A 20665-nucleotide genomic window follows, 5' to 3' on the forward strand; every position below is an offset into this window, starting at 1 on the left:
TTTTTTATTATTGATATAAGAAACTCATTTAACGTCGGGATCGAAATCTGAAAGACAAGTTCCCGCCATCTTGAAAGGAAATGCATTATAATAGAAGTTTTCGGTGTGCAATGTGATTGATAGACTATTACAGAGAATTACTGGTCCATTGCCATTCTTATTATATTGAATTTCATTTATTCACGTACGTTAGTCGGTAGATCTCGTTGAACTTGACGAGATCAAGGCTCTCTTCCCTGCACCAATTCTTACTGTTGTTCATCTTTTGAATTAAATAACCATGAGTGACTTTCAAGAATATCCAGATGTTGTTCAGGAGGTTAGAGGTGCACTGGTAAGTATGAAAACAAAAGTTTTTTTATTGACAATATTTTTTTTATATTAACAGGTCCAGCTCAATCTCTTTATTTAGCTTTAATATGTTTTACGGCGTGACCGTGTTTGAGGGCGAAGCAAAAAAGTTTTGACATTAGTATCTATATCCAAAACAGGACAAAAACAACCCGAAGTTAGCACGCGGACGAGGCTGTATCAAAGCATCCTAATTTTTGGACATTTGATCCACCTCTATATTGAACGCGGGAAATATAACGCAATTGATGTAAACAGTACATTGTGACGTCATATTCAGCGTCGTTATTTAGCAAATTTACAAACAAAGCGTTTGAACCACAACAAAAAACATGGCGTTAATCATGGAGTGATTATATATGATTAAGAAAATAAGATTTACATGCTTTTACGGATTTTATGTGTAACATCTCAGAACGACGTGAACTAGGGTAGACGAGATTCAAAATGGAGGAATACATGTCCACGCGCTAATATTCGAATCGACGCCATTGGTACCAAACTTTTCAAGTTCCATAGGTATGGTTTAATTTTTCATTATTTTCCTATATTTTCCTTTTTAACATGTATATACGTGTTACCTATAGGGAGAGCTCCGCTCTCACGGCCCTCCGGGCCGTGAGAGGGCTTTGCCCTCTATTAAGCTACACAGCTTTATAAAGCTATTTAAAATCGGCATGCCTAATTGAAGACCTACAGGTAATTGAAGACCTACGGAAGACTTACAAAAATATAGGCTATTTACATCAAATCTAATATGATTTTTTCATTAAGCATGTCTCAAATATCTAATATAAACAAAAAAGTTTGATAAAAATAAGTTTTAAAGTGTATTTTCAAAGCTGGGTAGGGGCAACTGTTTTCCTCTCTTGACAACCTAGCGCAAGAACGATAACTCGTATAAATGTCATACTTGCAAATCAGCTGTTCAATTAATAATCATTTCTTGTATATTTTCTTTGTTGAAAGATCGGGAAAATGTTTCAAAATTGTATATTAAAAAATAAAAGAAATGAATAACAATTGAACAGCTGATTTGTAGATATATATTTATGCGAGTTATCGCTCTTGCACTAGGTCGTCTAATAGAAAAAAAATTGTTCCCCATGCTGAGCTTTATAAATATATTTTCATCAAAATTGTTTGTGTTTATTCTATATTTGAGACATGCTTAATCAGAAAATCATATTAGTTTTGATGTATATAGCCCACATTTTTGTAGGTCTTCAATTACCCGTAGGTCTTCAATTAGGTATGCCCATTTAAAATAGCTTTAATTAGCTTTTATCAAATGAATTTCTAAAAGCATAGAAATTGAATTTCACCGAGTGAACATACCTATCCTTGAAGTCCTTACAATACATTGTAAACAGAAAATGTTCACATTCACAATTGTCAAAGGTTTAGGATTATTATAGTTGTTAAGCAACAGTTATCCAATCTTCAGAATAGAATAAAAGTCAATGAAGATCAACAGAATAATGGATTGCCAATAAGATTACAATTGTAAAGTCATCATACTTATCTATACTTCAACACACCCAGGGTAGTGGACATTTAACAACACAAAAGAAATTCTCTTTTCAGTTCAAATCCGCCATAGTCTTTTGTTCATATGTGTTGAAACAATTTGTTTGAAAAATCTTCTTTTTTTTTTATTATCCAAATTTGCATATTTTCTGCTTTTTTGGCATATACTTATTATATATCATCATATCTTTTATGATTAAATCAATTGGTACTGATTTGAGAAACTATTTCAGAGTGTAGTGAGCTACCTGAAGAACTCTAATTAGAATATAGTGTTGAGGTTAGTTCACTTCAGAGCCTAAGCTACACATTCAAAAATTATTATGTAACTTTTTGACTATACCACTGAACTATGCCATCCGCCATAGTCTTTTGTTCATATGTGTTGAAACAATTTGTTTGAAAAAAAAATTTTTTTTATTATCCAAATTTGCATATTTTCTGCTTTTTTGGCATATACTTATTATATATCATCATTCAATCTAAACTAGCTTAATCAAGCTACATACATGCCAACTTTTAAAAATCTCCATGGGGGATTTTGCGCGCGACGACCTTTTTTCAAATCTCAAAATTCACGACATTTTACCATGAAAATAAATATTTGTCTTTTCAAATAAAATATCAATCTAATCATTGTGCAAGTATCATATATTAACACAACATCAAGTGTGTTTGACCATTAACTTTAACAAAACTATATATAAAAAAAACCCACTTTGAAAGATATACATAAATATTTTGACATAGGTATTGAATTCTCATCACAATACTGATTGGAAATATACTGTACAATAAGTGTGCTATATGGGAAGTAAAGTAAAACAATATTATAAAATGTTGTCACAAGCACAGAGGGTACCAAGGGACAGTGCCTGAGCCAAGTCTATCAGACTGGCAGTCTTGTACCCTAAGTGTTTAAGACAGCTTATTTATAGTATACACAAAAATAAATACATGATACCACAACATGTACACATGCATACCATATACAGATGTTATATATTGAAGACAGCTTACATGAGTATTGTATACAATTAAATAGAACTACACAATACGATAAACAGATGTATACCATTTCTACATTGATGTTGGTCTTGAGTTGGCTTATAGTACTGATTGAAAATACGATGTACAACAAGGATGTTACATGGGTAGGAAAATGAAACAATATTATAAAATGTTGTCACGAATACAGGGGGTACCAAGGGACGGTGCCTTTGCCAATTATATTAAAATTTCGAACTCCTGTGAACATAGTTATTTTGTCGTCTCCTTGTAAAGAACAGTTGCTCTTGGTAACAGTTCTTGCTTATGCTGACAGAATGAATGTTGCCCTCATACTCGTGCAATAGATATTGTTAATGGATGCATGTTTAGATTTCCATGGTAGAACTGTTTAGAAAATCCAATACATAAAGGTTTTCTTTTCCCAGTAAAATGTAATGTAATTTTTTTTTCGCTTTAGAATCCTGGAAGGTTAAAATTACAAAGCAACAGTATCATCTTTAAAAACAATAAAACGGGTAAAATTGACCAGTACCCAGGCACTGATGTAGATAAAGTCCATTGGCTGAAGAGAGCACGTGGAAGCTGTTTGAAATTTCTTCTATCAAGTGGCACCATTCACAGATATGATGGCTTCAAGGAAGGGGTAAGGTCTCATTATAAAAAATATACTTGAATGATTAGTCTACTTAATGGGAATTAAAGTTCCTCATCTCCATAACATGGAAATTTATACAATTTTATGGCTGTAACTTCTTCACAATTTATTTGTGTTTTGAAGGAGTTTGAGAAACTTGCAGCTTTTATTTCAAAGTACTATATGGTGAGTTTGGAGAAGAAAGATATGTCTGTGAAAGGATGGAACTGGGGACTGGCAAACTTTACAGGTAAAGGTGTAAAGGTACAGGTAAAGGTGTTAAACACGCATACTGTAAAGGTTTTGATCTTCTGTATAGATGCAGATGTTTATATTGAGCAAAGCTCAGATGTGGACGTGAAACAAAACTCTAAAGGTAAAACATGTGAAAGGAAAAAGACAAAATTGGCAAAAATCTCTTGGAGGTTATTGTATACTTCTGAAGAAAACAAAATAATGTATAGTTGTGTTTTTCTACTGTATTCAGCCATGAATTGTTTAGTTTGATTACATATCATTGAATAAAAATGAATTAATGTTATCATTTTATGTATAGTGGATGGACCAGTGAAATGCTTTGCAGACTAGTGAACATTAATGGTCACCAATATGTATGTAGTTAGTACTTGAAAAATTTGATTGAACCCTGATTCCCTCACAATTTATTTAGTGACGGGACCGGTCATGTGGGCGAGTGTATCCGTGTGTAACACTGAGCTTATAGACACTCTACAGGTTATATTGTATGTTCCATTGATTTTATACTTCACATGTAGCTTTGTTATGAAAAGAGAAAAGACCCTGTTAGGTCAATGTCACTATAAGACTTCTTAGGAAAGGCTTGTAGACACCCATTGCAAGGGGATATGCCCTCCTTGCAGAGCTCTTGCTTTTTGTGTCAATAGATTTGTAATTGGCTATTATTTTTCTATAGGGAATGCCTTGGAGTTTGAGGTAGAGAACAAGCTGAGCTTTGAGGTTCCCCTGAGTCATGTTTCTCACACCACTACAGCCAAACAGGAGGTGACCCTAGAGTTCCACCCTAACGATGACGCCGCGGTCTCTCTGATGGAGTTAAGATTCCATATTCCACCAGATCCAAAGGACAATGAGAAAGACCTTGTACAAGTAGGTCAATTGTGTTATAGTATATGTGGTACCACCCTGTCTGTTCAGGTCAAGCATGCATTAAGAGACTAAACATACATGTATCCTTTGTTAGGATTTCTACAACAGCGTTTTGGAGAAGGCGGACATTATACAGGCTACTGGAGACGCACTGGCCGTGTTCACCGAGGTCCAGTGCCTTACTCCCAGGTAAACTTCATTTTAATCTCACCGAGGTCCATTGTCTTACTCCCAGGTAAACTTCATTTTAATCTCACCGAGGTCCATTGTCTTACTCCCAGGTAAACTTCATTTTAATCTCACCGAGGTCCAGTGCCTTACTCCCAGGTAAACTTCATTTTAATCTCACCGAGGTCCATTGTCTTACTCCCAGGTAAACTTCATTTTAATCTCACCGAGGTCCATTGTCTTACTCCCAGGTAAACTTCATTTTAATCTCACCGAGGTCCATTGTCTTACTCCCAGGTAAACTTCATTTTAATCTCACCGAGGTCCATTGTCTTACTCCCAGGTAAACTTCATTTTAATCTCACCGAGGTCCATTGTCTTACTCCCAGGTAAACTTCATTTTAATCTCACCGAGGTCCATTGTCTTACTCCCAGGTAAACTTCATTTTAATCTCACCGAGGTCCATTGTCTTACTCCCAGGTAAACTTCATTTTAATCTCACCGAGGTCCAGTGCCTTACTCCCAGGTAAACTTCATTTTAATCTCACCGAGGTCCATTGTCTTACTCCCAGGTAAACTTCATTTTAATCTCACCGAGGTCCATTGTCTTACTCCCAGGTAAACTTCATTTTAATCTCACCGAGGTCCATTGTCTTACTCCCAGGTAAACTTCATTTTAATCTCACCGAGGTCCATTGTCTTACTCCCAGGTAAACTTCATTTTAATCTCACCGAGGTGCATTGTCTTACTCCCAGGTAAACTTCATTTTAATCTCACCGAGGTCCAGTGCCTTACTCCCAGGTAAACTTAATTTTAATCTCAAACACAGAACATCACAGGAAAAAATGAATAATGAATTCAAATGTTCATAGGATAACAAATAGATGTTGAAAGCTTAATACCTTTTTTCAATACAGAGGTCGATATGATTTCAAGATGTATGGCACATTTCTACAACTTCACGGTAAAACATTTGACTACAAGATTCCCTATACCACAGTTCTACGACTATTTCTACTACCACACAAGGATGGTAGACAGATGTTCTTTGTGGTGAGTAACTTTTAAATGTGGGTTGTACAGAAACTCACAGAACAAATCACTGCTTTCACAATACAGTGTTCTATTACAGAGTGAAATTATTAAGCTTTTCTTCTTTTTCTTTATACCCACCACAACAAAGTTGTGGAGGGGGGGGGGGGGTTATACTGGAATTGGGCTGTCCGTCCATCTGTAAACGCAATGGTTTTCGGGCTCTAAAGCATTATCCTTTCCACCTACAGTCACCATATCATACATATGGACTACCCATATGGTAACATGTCAATTATAAAAATGACATCATAATGTCACATAAAACAACAACACTGACATCACAATGTCACATAAAACAACAACACTGACATCACAATGTCACATAAAACAACAACACTGACATCACAATGCCACATAAAACATAAACACTGACATCACAATGCCACATAAAACAACAACACTGACATCACAATGTCACATAAAACAACAACACTGACATCACAATCACAATGTCACATAAAACATAAACACTGACATCACAATGCCACATAAAACAATAACACTGACATCACAATGTCACATAAAACATAAACACTGACATAACAATGTCACATAAAACAACAACACTGACATCACAATGTCACATAAAACAACAACACTGACATCACAATGCCACATAAAACATAAACACTGACATCACAATGCCACATAAAACAACAACACTGACATAACAATGTCACATAAAACATAAACACTGACATCACAATGTCACATAAAACAATAACACTGACATCACAATGCCACATAAAACAACAACACTGACATCACAATGTCACATAAAACATAAACACTGACATCACAATGTCATATAGAACAATAACACTGACTTCACAATGTCACATAAAACTACAACACTGACATCACAATGCCACATAAAACATAAACACTGACATCACAATGTCACATAAAACATAAACACTGACATCACAATCACAATGTCACATAAAACATAAACACTGACATCACAATGTCACATAAAACAAACACTGGCATCACAATGTCACATAAAACAACACTGGCATCACAATGTCACATAAAACAACACTGGCATCACAATGCCACATAAAACAATAACACTGACATCACAATGTCACATAAAACAACAACACTGACTTCACAATATCACATAAAACATAAACACGGACATCACAATGTCACATAAAACATAAACACTGACATCACAATGTCACATAAAACAACACTGACATCACAATGTCACATAAAACAATAACACTGACATCACAATGTCACATAAAACATAAACACTGACTTCACAATGTCACATAAAACATAAACACTGACATCACAATGTCACATAAAACATAAACACTGACATCACAATGTCACATAAAACAATAACACTGACATCACAATGTCACATAAAACAATAACACTGACATCACAATATCACATAAAACAACAACACTGACTTCACAATGTCACATAAAACAACAACACTGACATCACAATGTCACATAAAACATAAACACTGACATCACAATGTCACATAAAACATAAACACTGACATCACAATGTCACATAAAACAACAACACTGACATCACAATGTCACATAAAACAACAACACTGACATCACAATGTCACATAAAACAACAACACTGACATCACAATGTCACATAAAACAATAACACTGACATCACAATGTCACATAAAACAATAACACTGACATCACAATGTCACATAAAACAACAACACTGACATCACAATGCCACATAAAACAACAACACTGACATCACAATGTCACATAAAACAATAACACTGACATCACAATGTCACATAAAACAACAACACTGACATCACAATGTCACATAAAACAACAACACTGACATCACAATGTCACATAAAACAACAACACTGACATCACAATGTCACATAAAACAACAACACTGACTTCACAATGCCACATAAAACAACAACACTGACATCACAATGTCACATAAAACAATAACACTGACATCACAATGTCACATAAAACAACAACACTGACTTCACAATGCCACATAAAACAACAACACTGACATCACAATGCCACATAAAACAACAACACTGACATCACAATGTCACATAAAACAATAACACTGACATCACAATGTCACATAAAACAACAACACTGACATCACAATGTCACATAAAACAATAACACTGACATCACAATGTCACATAAAACAACAACACTGACATCACAATGTCACATAAAACTATAACACTGACATCACAATGTCACATAAAACATAAACACTGACATCACAATCACAATGTCACATAAAACATAAACACTGACATCACAATGTCACATAAAACAACAACACTGACATAACAATGTCACATCAATCGTAACTACTCGGCTATTTCCGTAACTGCAAATGAACCTCATATGTGGATCGACGCCATCAGAGTTGGTTGCTACGTATACATAAACGTAACTTTGACATCACAGTCGTATGTTACACTATGAAACGTGAACTTTCAAATGCATCTAAGATATTATACACATCTAAGGTATTGTGCCACTATCAATTTCCACTTACATGTTATGTATTAGAGTGAATAAGACGTTAATGATGCCAAAACTGAATCTGTGGTGAAAATATAAATAACATATTATTCAGGGATTCGGTTCTGGCCTTTTATTAACACTCATCCACAGGTGCGCTTCCGGCGAAGAAATGCATCGATTTGATGCAATTCTTGCGCCGATCCACGTCCGAGTCTTCTTACCGGTTACGGAAAAGAACGAGCGCGTGATCCGATTGAATGTCACATAAAACATAGACACTGACATCACAATGTCGCATAAAACATAAACACTTACATCACAATGCCACATAAAACATAAACACTGGCATCACAATGTCACATAAAACAATTACACTGACATCACAATGTCAATCTGACCAGATGCATTAAAGAAAGCAACTGTTGACTGACAAGCACAAAAGAAAGAAAAATGTTACATTAAATTTGTTAGAAATGTGAGTGTTAAATGTTTATTTCTTGACATCTATTGATATGTAACGGCAGCGTTCTGACAAATTTAATCACATTATTGAATATGTCTGAAGAACAGATGTATTTACTGTCCTTCAGATTCTGGAAAATTGTGTTTCATTCCTAAACAACTTCGGAGAGGAATGGCATCATCATTATTGATACATTTAACATATAATTTGTTGATGACACTTTTCCATTGTAGATAAGCTTGGATCCACCCATAAAGCAAGGACAGACAAGATACCATTTTTGCATTCTGTTGTTCAACATCGATGATGAAATGTCAATTGAGCTGGCAATTTCCGAGTAAGCTGATGCTAAGTTTAAACGGGCATTAGCTTCAAAAGTCTTGTTAGCTGATTATTACAAAAATGACTAAAATAAATTTACATTCAACAAAAAATCACTGCTGACATTTTAAAATTCATAAATTATGCAGCTTTTTTGTTGTTGTGGTTCTGACATGGTCTTTTGCTTGTGTAGAAGCAATGCATGACACATTGTATGGAAGTAAATGATACATCATAAATAAGTTTTATGTAATTTTTGTAAAGTTTTTTATCAAACATACTTTTTTCACTTTTAAATTTTACAACATATTCCAACATTTTAACCATGGTTTGGAATTCAGTAGTCTTTACTTCCTAATCAACAGTTAATGTCTCTGTTTGATTATCTTTACTTCCTAATCAACAGTTAATGCCTCTGTTTGATTATCTTTATTTCCTAGTCAACAGTTAATGCCTCTGTTTGATTATCTTTACTTCCTAGTCTACAGCTAATGCCTCTGTTTGATTATCTTTACTTCCTAGTCTACAGCTAATGCCTCTGTTGTTTAGATTTTAAATTTTACAGATTACAATTTCTTATCAATGTTCAATGATTGTTACTGAAATCTTGAAATAGCATTTCTTTCCTTTCAGTGAAGATCTCACAGACAAATATGACAACAAGTTACAAAAGGAAATGTCTGGTCCTGAGTACGAGGTCATCAGTCGTGTGTTTAAGGCGGTGACTAACCGTAAGATTACAGTGCCAGGGTCCTTCACCAGGTAAACATTTGCTAATCCGTAAACAACGCTTACATTCACACACTAACAGACTGACCAGTAGATAATGCGTACATTCACACACCAACAGACTGACCAGTAGATAATGCTTACATTCACACACCAACAGACTGACCAGTAGATAATGCTTACATTCACACACCAACAGACTGACCAGTAGATAATGCGTACATTCATATACATGTACCAACAACCTACTAGATGATGCGTACATTCACATACCAACAGACTGACCAGTAGATAATGCTACATTCACATACCAACAGACTGACCAGTAGATAATGCGTACATTCATATACATGTACCAACAACCTACTAGATGATGCGTACATTCACATACCAACAGACTGACCAGTAGATAATGCTACATTCACATACCAACAGACTGACCAGTAGATAATGCTTACATTCACACACTAACAGACTGACCAGTAGATAACACGTATATTCACACACTAACAGACTGACCAGTAGATAATGCGTACATTCACATACCAACAGACTGACCAGTAGATAATGCGTACATTCACACACCAACAGACTGACCAGTAGATAATGTGTACATTTACAAACCAACAGACTGACCAGTAGATAATGCGTACATTCACATACCAACAGACTGACCAGTAGATAATGTTTACATTCACATACCAACAAACTGACCAGTAGATAATGCGTACATTTACACACCAACAGACTGACCAGTAGATAACGCGTACATTCACACACCAACAGACTGACCAGTAGATAATGCATACATTCACACACCAACAGACTGACCAGTAGATAATGCGTACATTCACATACCAACAGACTGACCAGTAGATAATGTGTACATTTACAAACCAACAGACTGACCAGTAGATAATGCGTACATTCACACACCAACAGACTGACCAGTAGATAATGCATACATTCACACACTAACAAACTGACCAACAGATAACGCATACATGTACATTCACATACCAACAACCTACTAGATGATGCGTACATTCACACACTAACAGACTGACCGGTAGATAATGCGTACATTCACATACCAACAGACTGACCAGTAGATAATGTGTACATTCACATACCAACAGACTGACCAGTAGATAATGCGTACATTCACACACCAACAGACTGACCAGTAGATAATGCATACATTCACATACCAACACAGAGATCTCTTCTCCAAAATAAGAATTGTACCTTTGTCCGTCTCCCATCGAAATCTCCCATCACTATGGATTGATTGGTTTGGTTTTTTTATACCATTTTGGCAATATTTCAGTCATTTTATGGTTGACCCCATCGCTGTGGAGATTTTTAGATTATATGTCTGCCCCGAATTAAGGAATGTACCTTTGTCCATCTCCCACTAGCAGTCTTCGCGCTTAATGATTTTTACCACAAGCCCATCTGGCAAGTAAGAGTGAAAAATATGGTAGCCCAAATAAAATTTTACTAGTCCAAATGCTATGCAAGAATGATTCAACATGATTTGAATTTTCAAGTTTGAATATTTTTATTAAGTACAACAATACAAGTTTAAGACGAGAGTTCAATCCCTCTTTCAACTTCTAATTCTGTCATTTCAGTCAGATTCTTCGGAATCCTCCAATGTTTTAATTCTTCTAGTTCTTCATCATCACTCTTATCCTAAAAAAGTAAAAACTAGAGTTGTTTACAAATAATCATACATTCTGAATGTCTGATGTGGCCGCTTGTGGTTTTTTACTTTAGAGTAAAATGTTTACGCCATTTTCTATTTTCACTAACAGAATCAATTCTGAATTATCTGAGCCGAACTCGCAATTTGCAATGCTTTCCTTCCTGCACCAGATGCAAAATACGAGACCATCATTGTATTCAAGCCAGGGGCAGTTCTTCTGCCAAAAACACTGATAATTTTCTTTATCGCTTTGTTTCCTCTTACGACTTAGCACCAACTTTCTCTTCCTCTGTAAGAACTGGTTTCATTGATTTCCTACCAGGAATCGCACTCTAATAGCAGAATCATAATCTCCGCCGGAAGTATGTACTGGCCCACCGCGCATGCACGTTAATCATTTTTGGTAGACCAATTCCGATTTTACTAGCAACGGTCATCGGGCTACCACTTAATTTCGAAGACTGCACTAGTATCTCCCATCATTATGGAGATTGTTTGATTTTATGTCTGCCTTGAATTAAGGAGAGTACATTTTTCTGTCTTTCATAATTTTTGAACAACTATTTATGATGTTTTGGTACGATTATTACCTCACTGCATCACAGTTTTTAGGAAACTTACAATGTTTGTTGATTAGGTCATAGAGATAAGATACAGTGTATTTACCACTAAGGAGAAGCAGAAAGAGAGGTAACAAAATTGTGAATTTTGCAACCCCAGGGTTTTGACTCTAGGGCAGGTCCAAAATAGTCATACAGTATACATGACATAATATTAAAGTCTTTCATAAGTCAGCGATTTTTTTCTACCCACTGGTACCGGTACCCATTCAATTGGGGAAAATAGCGTCAAAATCGAACATACTGGGAATTTTCTACCAATGTATCGGCAAATAATTTCAACTAAAAGAAAAGAAAAAAGAGAACAAATCAAGAAGTAGTCATCCCTTTGTAAACCTTTTTACAGTAATATTTGCTGTTGTGATACATAAGGAATCGTCGTAGCTTCATTTTAGAATCGTCGTAGCTCTACAAAACACGCGCACTGCCATGATCTGTACTTTCGATTTAACACTGGAAGTGAACATTTTAGTTAACTTGTACAACGTTTTAGACTAAGTAAATTACGATGTCGGCGGTCTATTTTTCGGCAAGTAAATTGGGAATTTTTAGTCTCAAAATTAGGAAAAATCAATGGTTTTTGGCATTGGGAATGGTACCGTTTATCGGTACCAGTTATATAAGGGGGGAAATCGCTGTAAGTATAGGCACTTTCAGGGGCATTTGTGTTTTGGAAATACATCTTGTATTGTACTGCTGATGAATATTAGAATGAAGGTTAGATATGCAGAACAGAAAAATTACATAGATGTTTTAGCTCTTGGTGCTAGTGATACTTATAACTAATACTCAGGTGACCAATAAGGCCTGTGGACTAGGATACTTTTAACTCAATACTCAGATGACCAGTAAGGCCTGTGGGCCTCTTGTTGTAAAACTCAATATGTGATTCCATTTAGAGATTTTGTGGTGTTATATATAGAGTTAAAATATTTCATCCTTAGCTGAAAGGTGAAGGAGTTACTTCTACATGGTTAAAAAATTTCTGATCATATTTCAAATCAACAGCTTACCTATGTTCTGGCGCTTCTAAATGTAACCAAGCAGTTTTACGTGTTGGAGCATTAGAATATGCCTGTTTTCATATTTGAAAATCACATTACATGTTCATGAGTTTTGATTGACCGGATTTGTGTCTTTCATAGAAGTTTCAAATAGAATTTGAAATAGTGGATTTTTACCTCTAAACCTAATGACTTCAGGTTGCATCACTGTTATTTTTCAGCAACTCAAAATCACACTCCATCAGCTGTTCATACAAGGCAGCCACAGGTTTCCTCTATCCACTGGAGAGGGGCTTCATATTTGTCCACAAACCCCCAATACACATTCGCTTTGATGAAGTGGTGACAGTAAATTTCGCTCGTAGTGCCGGGACAAACAGGTCCTTTGACTTTGATGTGGAAACTAAATCAGGAACCACCTACACATTTGTTGGTATAGAGAAGTAAGTATTTCATTGCAGTACTGGGCACTTCATTTCATTTAGAGGCAGTTTATTTAAATCTAAATAAATATACCATATTATTCCAATGAAAACGTTTAAGAGGTATAATTTTAGTTTAAATGTCAACCTAAAGTCACTAAATGTAACAACACCACTTGCATTTTACAAGGCTGTGATGTCAAAATGCATACTATGTAGCATTGATCTTTTAAAATTTATATCATATTCTTTTTGTTAGTAATTCCGGAGAAAATATTATTTCTCAAAAGATGATTACATTTAACCTTTTGTGTTTGAACTTTGAGTCCTGTAACCTTGCATGTTTGAACTTGAGTCCTGACAGTGTTATTGGGGTACGGAATGTATTGTACATGCTTTATATTCCAGAGACGAGTATGGCAAGTTGTATGATTTTGTGACGAGCAAGAAACTGAGGGTGAAAAACATCAATGGGAAAGGGGTGAGTGAAGACGATTATCGCTGTAGTATGCACAGAAATTACATCCACTTCATGTGGATATGTAAAGATGATTATCGTTGTAGTATGTACATGGAAATTGCAAGAAAACAGACAAGTAGAAATTCATGTATAATGTACCCAGCCATTTAAAGTTTTTTCTCCATGAAACATCATGAAGTCTTATTTTTGTTGGAGATTTTGCTTTTGGTGAATGTTACATGTTCAACATATAAGGAAGAAAATTGTGTGTGTACTCAATTTTTGGCCAGGTTGCACAATGTGCTTATGGTTTATAGAAGGGCAGGCGTGCGTCCCTGTAATAGGGTACCTACTTTGTGTAATCAACTCCTCTCACACCTCTAACTTGACATTCCTCAAACTTTGTACAGCTGTTATGGATATATTGAAGATGTGCATGTGTCTTTTTGAAAGTGATCTGACATTTTTCAAAACATTTACATGTAGTTAAACTTTGTCATTTTTTATACCCCATGCAACGAAGTTGCGAAGGGGATAATGTTTTTGACCTGTCCGCCAGTCCCTTTTTTTGTCAGTGCAACTCCTCTTAGACTGCTCAACAGAATTTTGTGATACTTTGTTCTAAAAACAAATTTTGAAATTAAAAGAATTTGAAACATCGTAAATTTGTGAATGTTTTCCCCTATGATAATAATGAATGCTTTACAAATCTGTGTAATTATTTACGATGTTGATTTCACTCCAGCACTGACAGACATTTTACATGTCATGTTAAGATAAACTGCATTGACCAGGTTGACCATATTCTTTTGATATCTGAGTAGTAAAAATGCTAAATTCTAACACAGTAGTGATTTAAATCTCTGTTGGATAAAAATCCACATGTTCTGAACATCACTCGGACACCATATTTGTTGTTTTTGGTGTAGTAAAATCTAAACTGAACTGAAACGAAATCCGGAATTTGTAATGGAATTGAATGGTACCGAAATTTTCATTGCACTGCACAGCCCTAAATTATTTCCCTTTAGTGCAATAAATCACATATGCACTACATGTTTTTTAAAAAATTTATTTGATAATTTTTTTTGATTTGTTACAGTTACTTGATATTCGATGAATTTAATTTTATGGGAACAAGCTCAGTATTGTAAAAAAAAATGATGGGTCTAGTAAAATTTGTATATTCACGAGACTGTTTGTTCTGTAAAAATTATGACTTTCGCGTAGACTTGAACTTTGTCCATTTTTAAGCATGGTACCTACTTTGTGTAACCAACTCCTCTCACAGCTTTTACTTAACATTTTTCAGACTTTGTACATTATAGATGTTATAAAAACATTGAAGATATACATGTGATATTTTAAAAGTGCTTTTTCTTCTTGAAAAATGCTACATTTAATATGTAATTTTTCCAGCATGTTTTGTACTGCTGTCTATATGATAGATAACTCTTAAAATTTTAAAGCAACCCAGCTATTTCTGTTCTTGAATTGATTTTGTTCACAGTAAACAGAACCACACAATCGTCATGATGAAACAAAAACGGGTTATTTGTATGACTGAGCTTGGAATGGCATGTCTTACCAGTAAATATCCTTTGATTATGATTTTGTAAAAAAAAAAAAAAAAAAAAAAAAATGTTGGGGGGGGGGGTCTCTGACCATTGTGGGGGAGTGCTCAGAATGACCTTAGAAACAAAGTGACTGTTAAGACATGCACAGAGTGTGTGAGAATTTCACTAAACTTTGAGTCTTTTTTTGTAGGACAAAGCGCCTTACCGGGATGATATGTCTGGTTCTGATGATGAAGATAATCACGACGCTTACCTGGAGAGAATGAAAGCTGAGGGCAAGGAAAGACAGAGTGGAGACGAGGATGACGACAGCGATAGCTCTGGTGTGTACTCAATGGCGTGTAGGGATAGACTCTGTTAAAAGTACCATGTTATTGATACTTCTTAAACAGTACAGTACTTTGAATGATATCGTTATTGGTACTACAACATTGACTGTAAACTAAATGTCTGAGAAATGGTTTGAAGTTTTATTGGGGGTCGGGAGTCTTGATGAAAACTATGTGAATTTAGTTTTTTGACACAGACATTGAATTTTTGATTTAGCCCTTTAAGGTAGCTCCATCCTCATGTGACTTATCAATATTAATGGTTAAAAGTGGAAACACTTTATTAATTTCCACTCAATATAGTTTAATTCAGTTAATAACCAAAGAAAATGTGTATGTTACCACCTTTTTAAAGATGTCAGACATACAAAAACAGAAGTATACATCATCATCAGAAAATCACACATTTTCGTTAAACAGAATAATAAAAACAGATAAAAACTTATTGAAATGACAAAATTTAAATATCAACAGTTTTAAAAAACTGCTAATTCATAAATATGTATAGATTAATTGTGGATATTAGGGAAACCAATGTATAATAGACATTCAGTAGAGGAAATTCCAGCATAGGAGTTATTGCCCTTGACAACATTATTTTGAAAATAAATAATCGATTATCTATGGAAAATATAAACTTTTTCAGTATTAATAGTTTACCAGATTTTTTTTATCATATCCAGTGAATAATATTCCTCAGAAAGATATGTTTCTATCATGTGCAAAGTTTGATTTATTAAGATTTTTGCAAAAACCTATGACATCACACGAGGATCAATCAACCTTAAAGTATATGCATGTAAAATTTCATATATCAACCAATTGACATGATAATCAATTTTCTAGCAGTGTAGAGACAAAAAATATAGATGGTCAGAATGGGTTGAATGTTTTTAAATCTTTCGAAATACCCACTGCACCAGAAAAGGTGCAACTTCAATGAAAGCTTCCTTATAAAATGTTAGCATAAACCATAATCCTTGGAGTTAGACTGAGGACGTATTGAAATGTATAAGAATTTTTAAAAAAGAATTCTGCTCAAGAACCAGGGATTCAAAGTTATTTATATGATTTTATAGGAAAATTCTTCAAAGTATTTCTTCTCAAGAAGTCAAATCTGTTCAAGAATCACAAGGGTACAATCAATATTCAAGAGCCCTTCTAGTGTAGGTTCATGTGGTCAGGATAGGATCACAATGGGAATGTGCTCGTGTGAACAATGTGGCTCATGGGCCGATATTTTGTACTTGTAGAAAAAAAATGCTTGTGTAGGCTAGCAGGCAAATGTGTGCAACATACATACCAATCATATGTTAAACATATGTTGCAATTTTACCTGTGTATATTGCAGAATTAGAGTGGGTATTTCTGTTGTTTTTAATTGTTTGAAATGGAAAGTTTATTGTTGAGTAGAAGTATACACATAATGTACACATGTTTAGATTTTCATTGGAATTTGATTTATTTGTAGACGAGTCGTACAATCCCAATGAAAGTGCCAGTGATGTTGCTGAAGAGTAAGTTGTGTGTTGTAGTCTTGATTTGTGTTTTCTATAAAGTAGACACTGTCTAATCTGACAATACATTTCATTCTACATTTCATTTCTAATTCTCTGTATGATCTTTACATTGTCTATTGTGACACAAAATTTGTCTCCTGTGTAATGTTGGAATAAACAGGTCTCACTCAGACTCGCTGTAATATGAGAAAATCAACTCGGAAGTGTGTAACATTCAGATGATAACTAGATCCATTTCAACAGATACGACAGTAATCCTCCCACCTCCTCAGATGACTCCTCGGATTACGAGGACAGCAGTGGTGGAGATTCCAATGACGAGGAAAAGGAACAGAGGCGGAAACAACGAGAGGAGAAGAGGGCCAAGGCCAAGGAAAAAAAGAGGTCAAGGACAGCCAAAACTGTGGTAGGTCTCAAAAGGCAGTCATGGTTGGTAGAACTGTGGCAGGTTTCAAAAGGAGAATTTCATGGTTTGCTCAAAAACTGAAGTCAATCTCAAAAGGTTTATTTGCTAATGGCCAACATTGTAGGTTTCAATAGGCTAAGTTAAGATCCACCAAAATTTGATATAATTCACTAATTGGCCAAAAGTGTGGTAGGTCTCAATGGACGAATGCACTGTCCAACAAAATCATGGTAGATCTCTAAAGGAGATTCCAGGGACGGTCTAAATCTAGGCAGATATCAAAGGGCAAATTAATGGTCCTCCAAAAATTAGTAGATCACAAATGGGAAATTCATGGTTAGAAAAACATTCTGGTAGGTCTTAAAGGGTGAATAGTCAGTCAAAAGCATGGTACACTTGGGTCTTTTAAAAGGTTAAATGCAGTCTAACAATTTACAGTCACCCAAAACCATGGTTAATATAAAAAAAAAAATGGTGCTTCAAAATGGCTGATTCATAGTCTGTCAAAACTATGGTAGAAATCAAAAGCAGCAGACCTGAAAAGGCAGATAGGATTCTGGTGCAAGTTTAGTGATATATAATGGGATGGGTAAGCTTCCTCAATGTATTGTGCAAGGTTATATTGTTGTAGGAAATTTGCTTACTTAATTTGATATTTGAATGTCCATGTGCATGTGGTGAATTGTCAGATTTTGCCATACAAACACCCACCAATAGTTTCGTCATACATTTCCAGAGAGAAAGACTTCCGGGTTCTGAGAGGAAGAAAAAGAAATCAAAATCGAAGAAGGATCCAAATGCTCCCAAGAGGCCGCAGTCTGCTTACTTCCTGTGGTTCAACGCAAACAGAGAGGAAATGAAGAAAGAAAACCCAGAAATGGGCATTACAGATCTATCAAGAAGAGCTGGGGAACTCTGGAAGCAGGTGGAGGATAAAACAGTAAGTCTGATGGGAGGAGTCGAGCTTAGACAGCAGAAACCATGCTTATAGACAGCAGAAACCATGCCCACAGGCCACTGTGTCTGCATGATTTGTCTTGCTTAAGTCTTAGGAAATGAATCTCAAACATTCTGGAAACAGAGTCTATGGTCCATATTGAAATAGGAGAATTTTGAAGCATATTGAATTGAAATTAAATGAAATTAATGGCATACATTTATCGAGTTAAATGAAATTATTGATATAACAAGGCTAGAAATAAGATCATTTGATTCTCAAGCACTGCTACATCTGACTGAAAGTAACTGTGTTGCTCAATTTTATCGATGTACGGAATTGGAGATAACATGCATTGGTATGAAGTAGTGAATTTATTAAGGTGGTATTAGTTTTAGAAAATGAACCGTCTATGTATTTTTATGTCCCCTTGAAAAAAGGGGCATACTGGTTTGCTTCTATCAGTTTAATATCTTGAGAGAACTTGGTACCTTGGTTTCTCCACAAAGCAGTAGATGTTCCTAATTGATTTTGAGTCACAATGGCAATGGTCAAACTGGATGTAGTAAGGATTGTCTGAGAGTCCTTTGCTTAGTGGACATCAAACTTTATACACTGGTTCCACCTAAGGAGTAGATGACCCTAGGTCAAACTACTATGGTCATGGAATATATCGTCTGCTCAATATCAAAAGATTATTCCACTTTTTAGCTCTTCTGAGCCGAAGGCTCAAAGAGCTAATGCTATGGCCATTTGTGCGGTGTGCGTAAACTTTTTAGAAAAAGGGCTATAACTCAAGAACCCCTTGGCCAATTTTTTTCAAATTTGTTACAGGGTATCATTGGCCCAAGGGCTTTCATACATACTAAATAGAGGGATGTGACCCTTTAACAAGGGGAGATAATCAGGAAAATACAAACAAAAGTAGTGGTTGCTAAAAAATCTTCTTCTCAAGAACCACTGGGCAGATTATCACCAAACTTACACATAAGGATGAGGATATGTTGTAGATTAAAAGTTGTTCAAGGCATTACCCTGGGGCAAAGGGCGTGGTCTCAAGGTCACTTCAAAGTTGACCTAAATTTATATTTCCTTAAATCTTTGATATTTTAGTCATTATAAGGACTAGGATCATCAAATTTTGACAGTTGATGCATCTTAGGACCTTGTGTCAAGTTGTCTCAAAAGTAGGTCACGGTGACCTACTTTTTGAATTTTACAGGTATTTATTTTAAAATTAATTTTGATGCATATCTTGGACACTTTGAAGCCTATGATCATCAAAACTTGTCAGTTGGTGGATCATGGGACCTTGAAATGCGTCAACTGAAAAATAGGTCACCGTGACCTACTTTCTGAATTTTATGGCTTATCATTTATAGATATATTTTAAGTTGTTATTTCAAATACCGAGAGGTTTAGAATCATCAAATCTTGTAAGTTGATGCATCTTGAGGCCTTGAAACATATTTATAAAAAAGTAGGTCACAGTGACCTACTTTTTGAATTTTGCAGATATTCAAATTTCACATTTTCAATTTTAGATGCATATTTTGGGCACTGTAAAACCTAGGATCATCAAACTCTGTCAGTTGATGCGTCTTCAGTCTTCGGTTTGTGTCGACTAAAAAGTAGGTCACCGTGACCTACTTTTGGTATTTGACAGCTAAATTACTATATTTCAAATACTATTTGACCTACAATCATCAAACTTTGTCAGTTGATGCATCT

General features: G+C 35.2%; 1 protein-coding gene across 1 annotated transcript in view; it reads left to right on the top strand.

The window, feature by feature from the left end:
* Positions 1-31: 31 nt before the first annotated feature.
* The window catches only part of LOC125659032 (FACT complex subunit SSRP1-like), a 27448-nt gene continuing 6814 nt past the window's right edge, over positions 32-20665 (top strand). Inside the window, exons 1-14 of the mRNA XM_048890566.2 lie at positions 32-334; positions 3350-3535; positions 3671-3776; positions 4461-4654; positions 4749-4843; positions 5742-5877; positions 9132-9235; positions 9853-9981; positions 13505-13726; positions 14114-14186; positions 15933-16065; positions 17543-17588; positions 17835-17997; positions 18734-18937. Of these exons, the coding sequence (XP_048746523.1) occupies positions 281-334; positions 3350-3535; positions 3671-3776; positions 4461-4654; positions 4749-4843; positions 5742-5877; positions 9132-9235; positions 9853-9981; positions 13505-13726; positions 14114-14186; positions 15933-16065; positions 17543-17588; positions 17835-17997; positions 18734-18937 (1845 nt within the window). The 5' untranslated portion in view covers positions 32-280. The remainder of the gene's footprint in view (positions 335-3349; positions 3536-3670; positions 3777-4460; positions 4655-4748; positions 4844-5741; positions 5878-9131; positions 9236-9852; positions 9982-13504; positions 13727-14113; positions 14187-15932; positions 16066-17542; positions 17589-17834; positions 17998-18733; positions 18938-20665) is intronic.

The sequence above is a fragment of the Ostrea edulis genome, chromosome 1 (assembly GCF_947568905.1).
Source record: "Ostrea edulis chromosome 1, xbOstEdul1.1, whole genome shotgun sequence".
Taxonomy (NCBI): domain Eukaryota; kingdom Metazoa; phylum Mollusca; class Bivalvia; order Ostreida; family Ostreidae; genus Ostrea; species Ostrea edulis.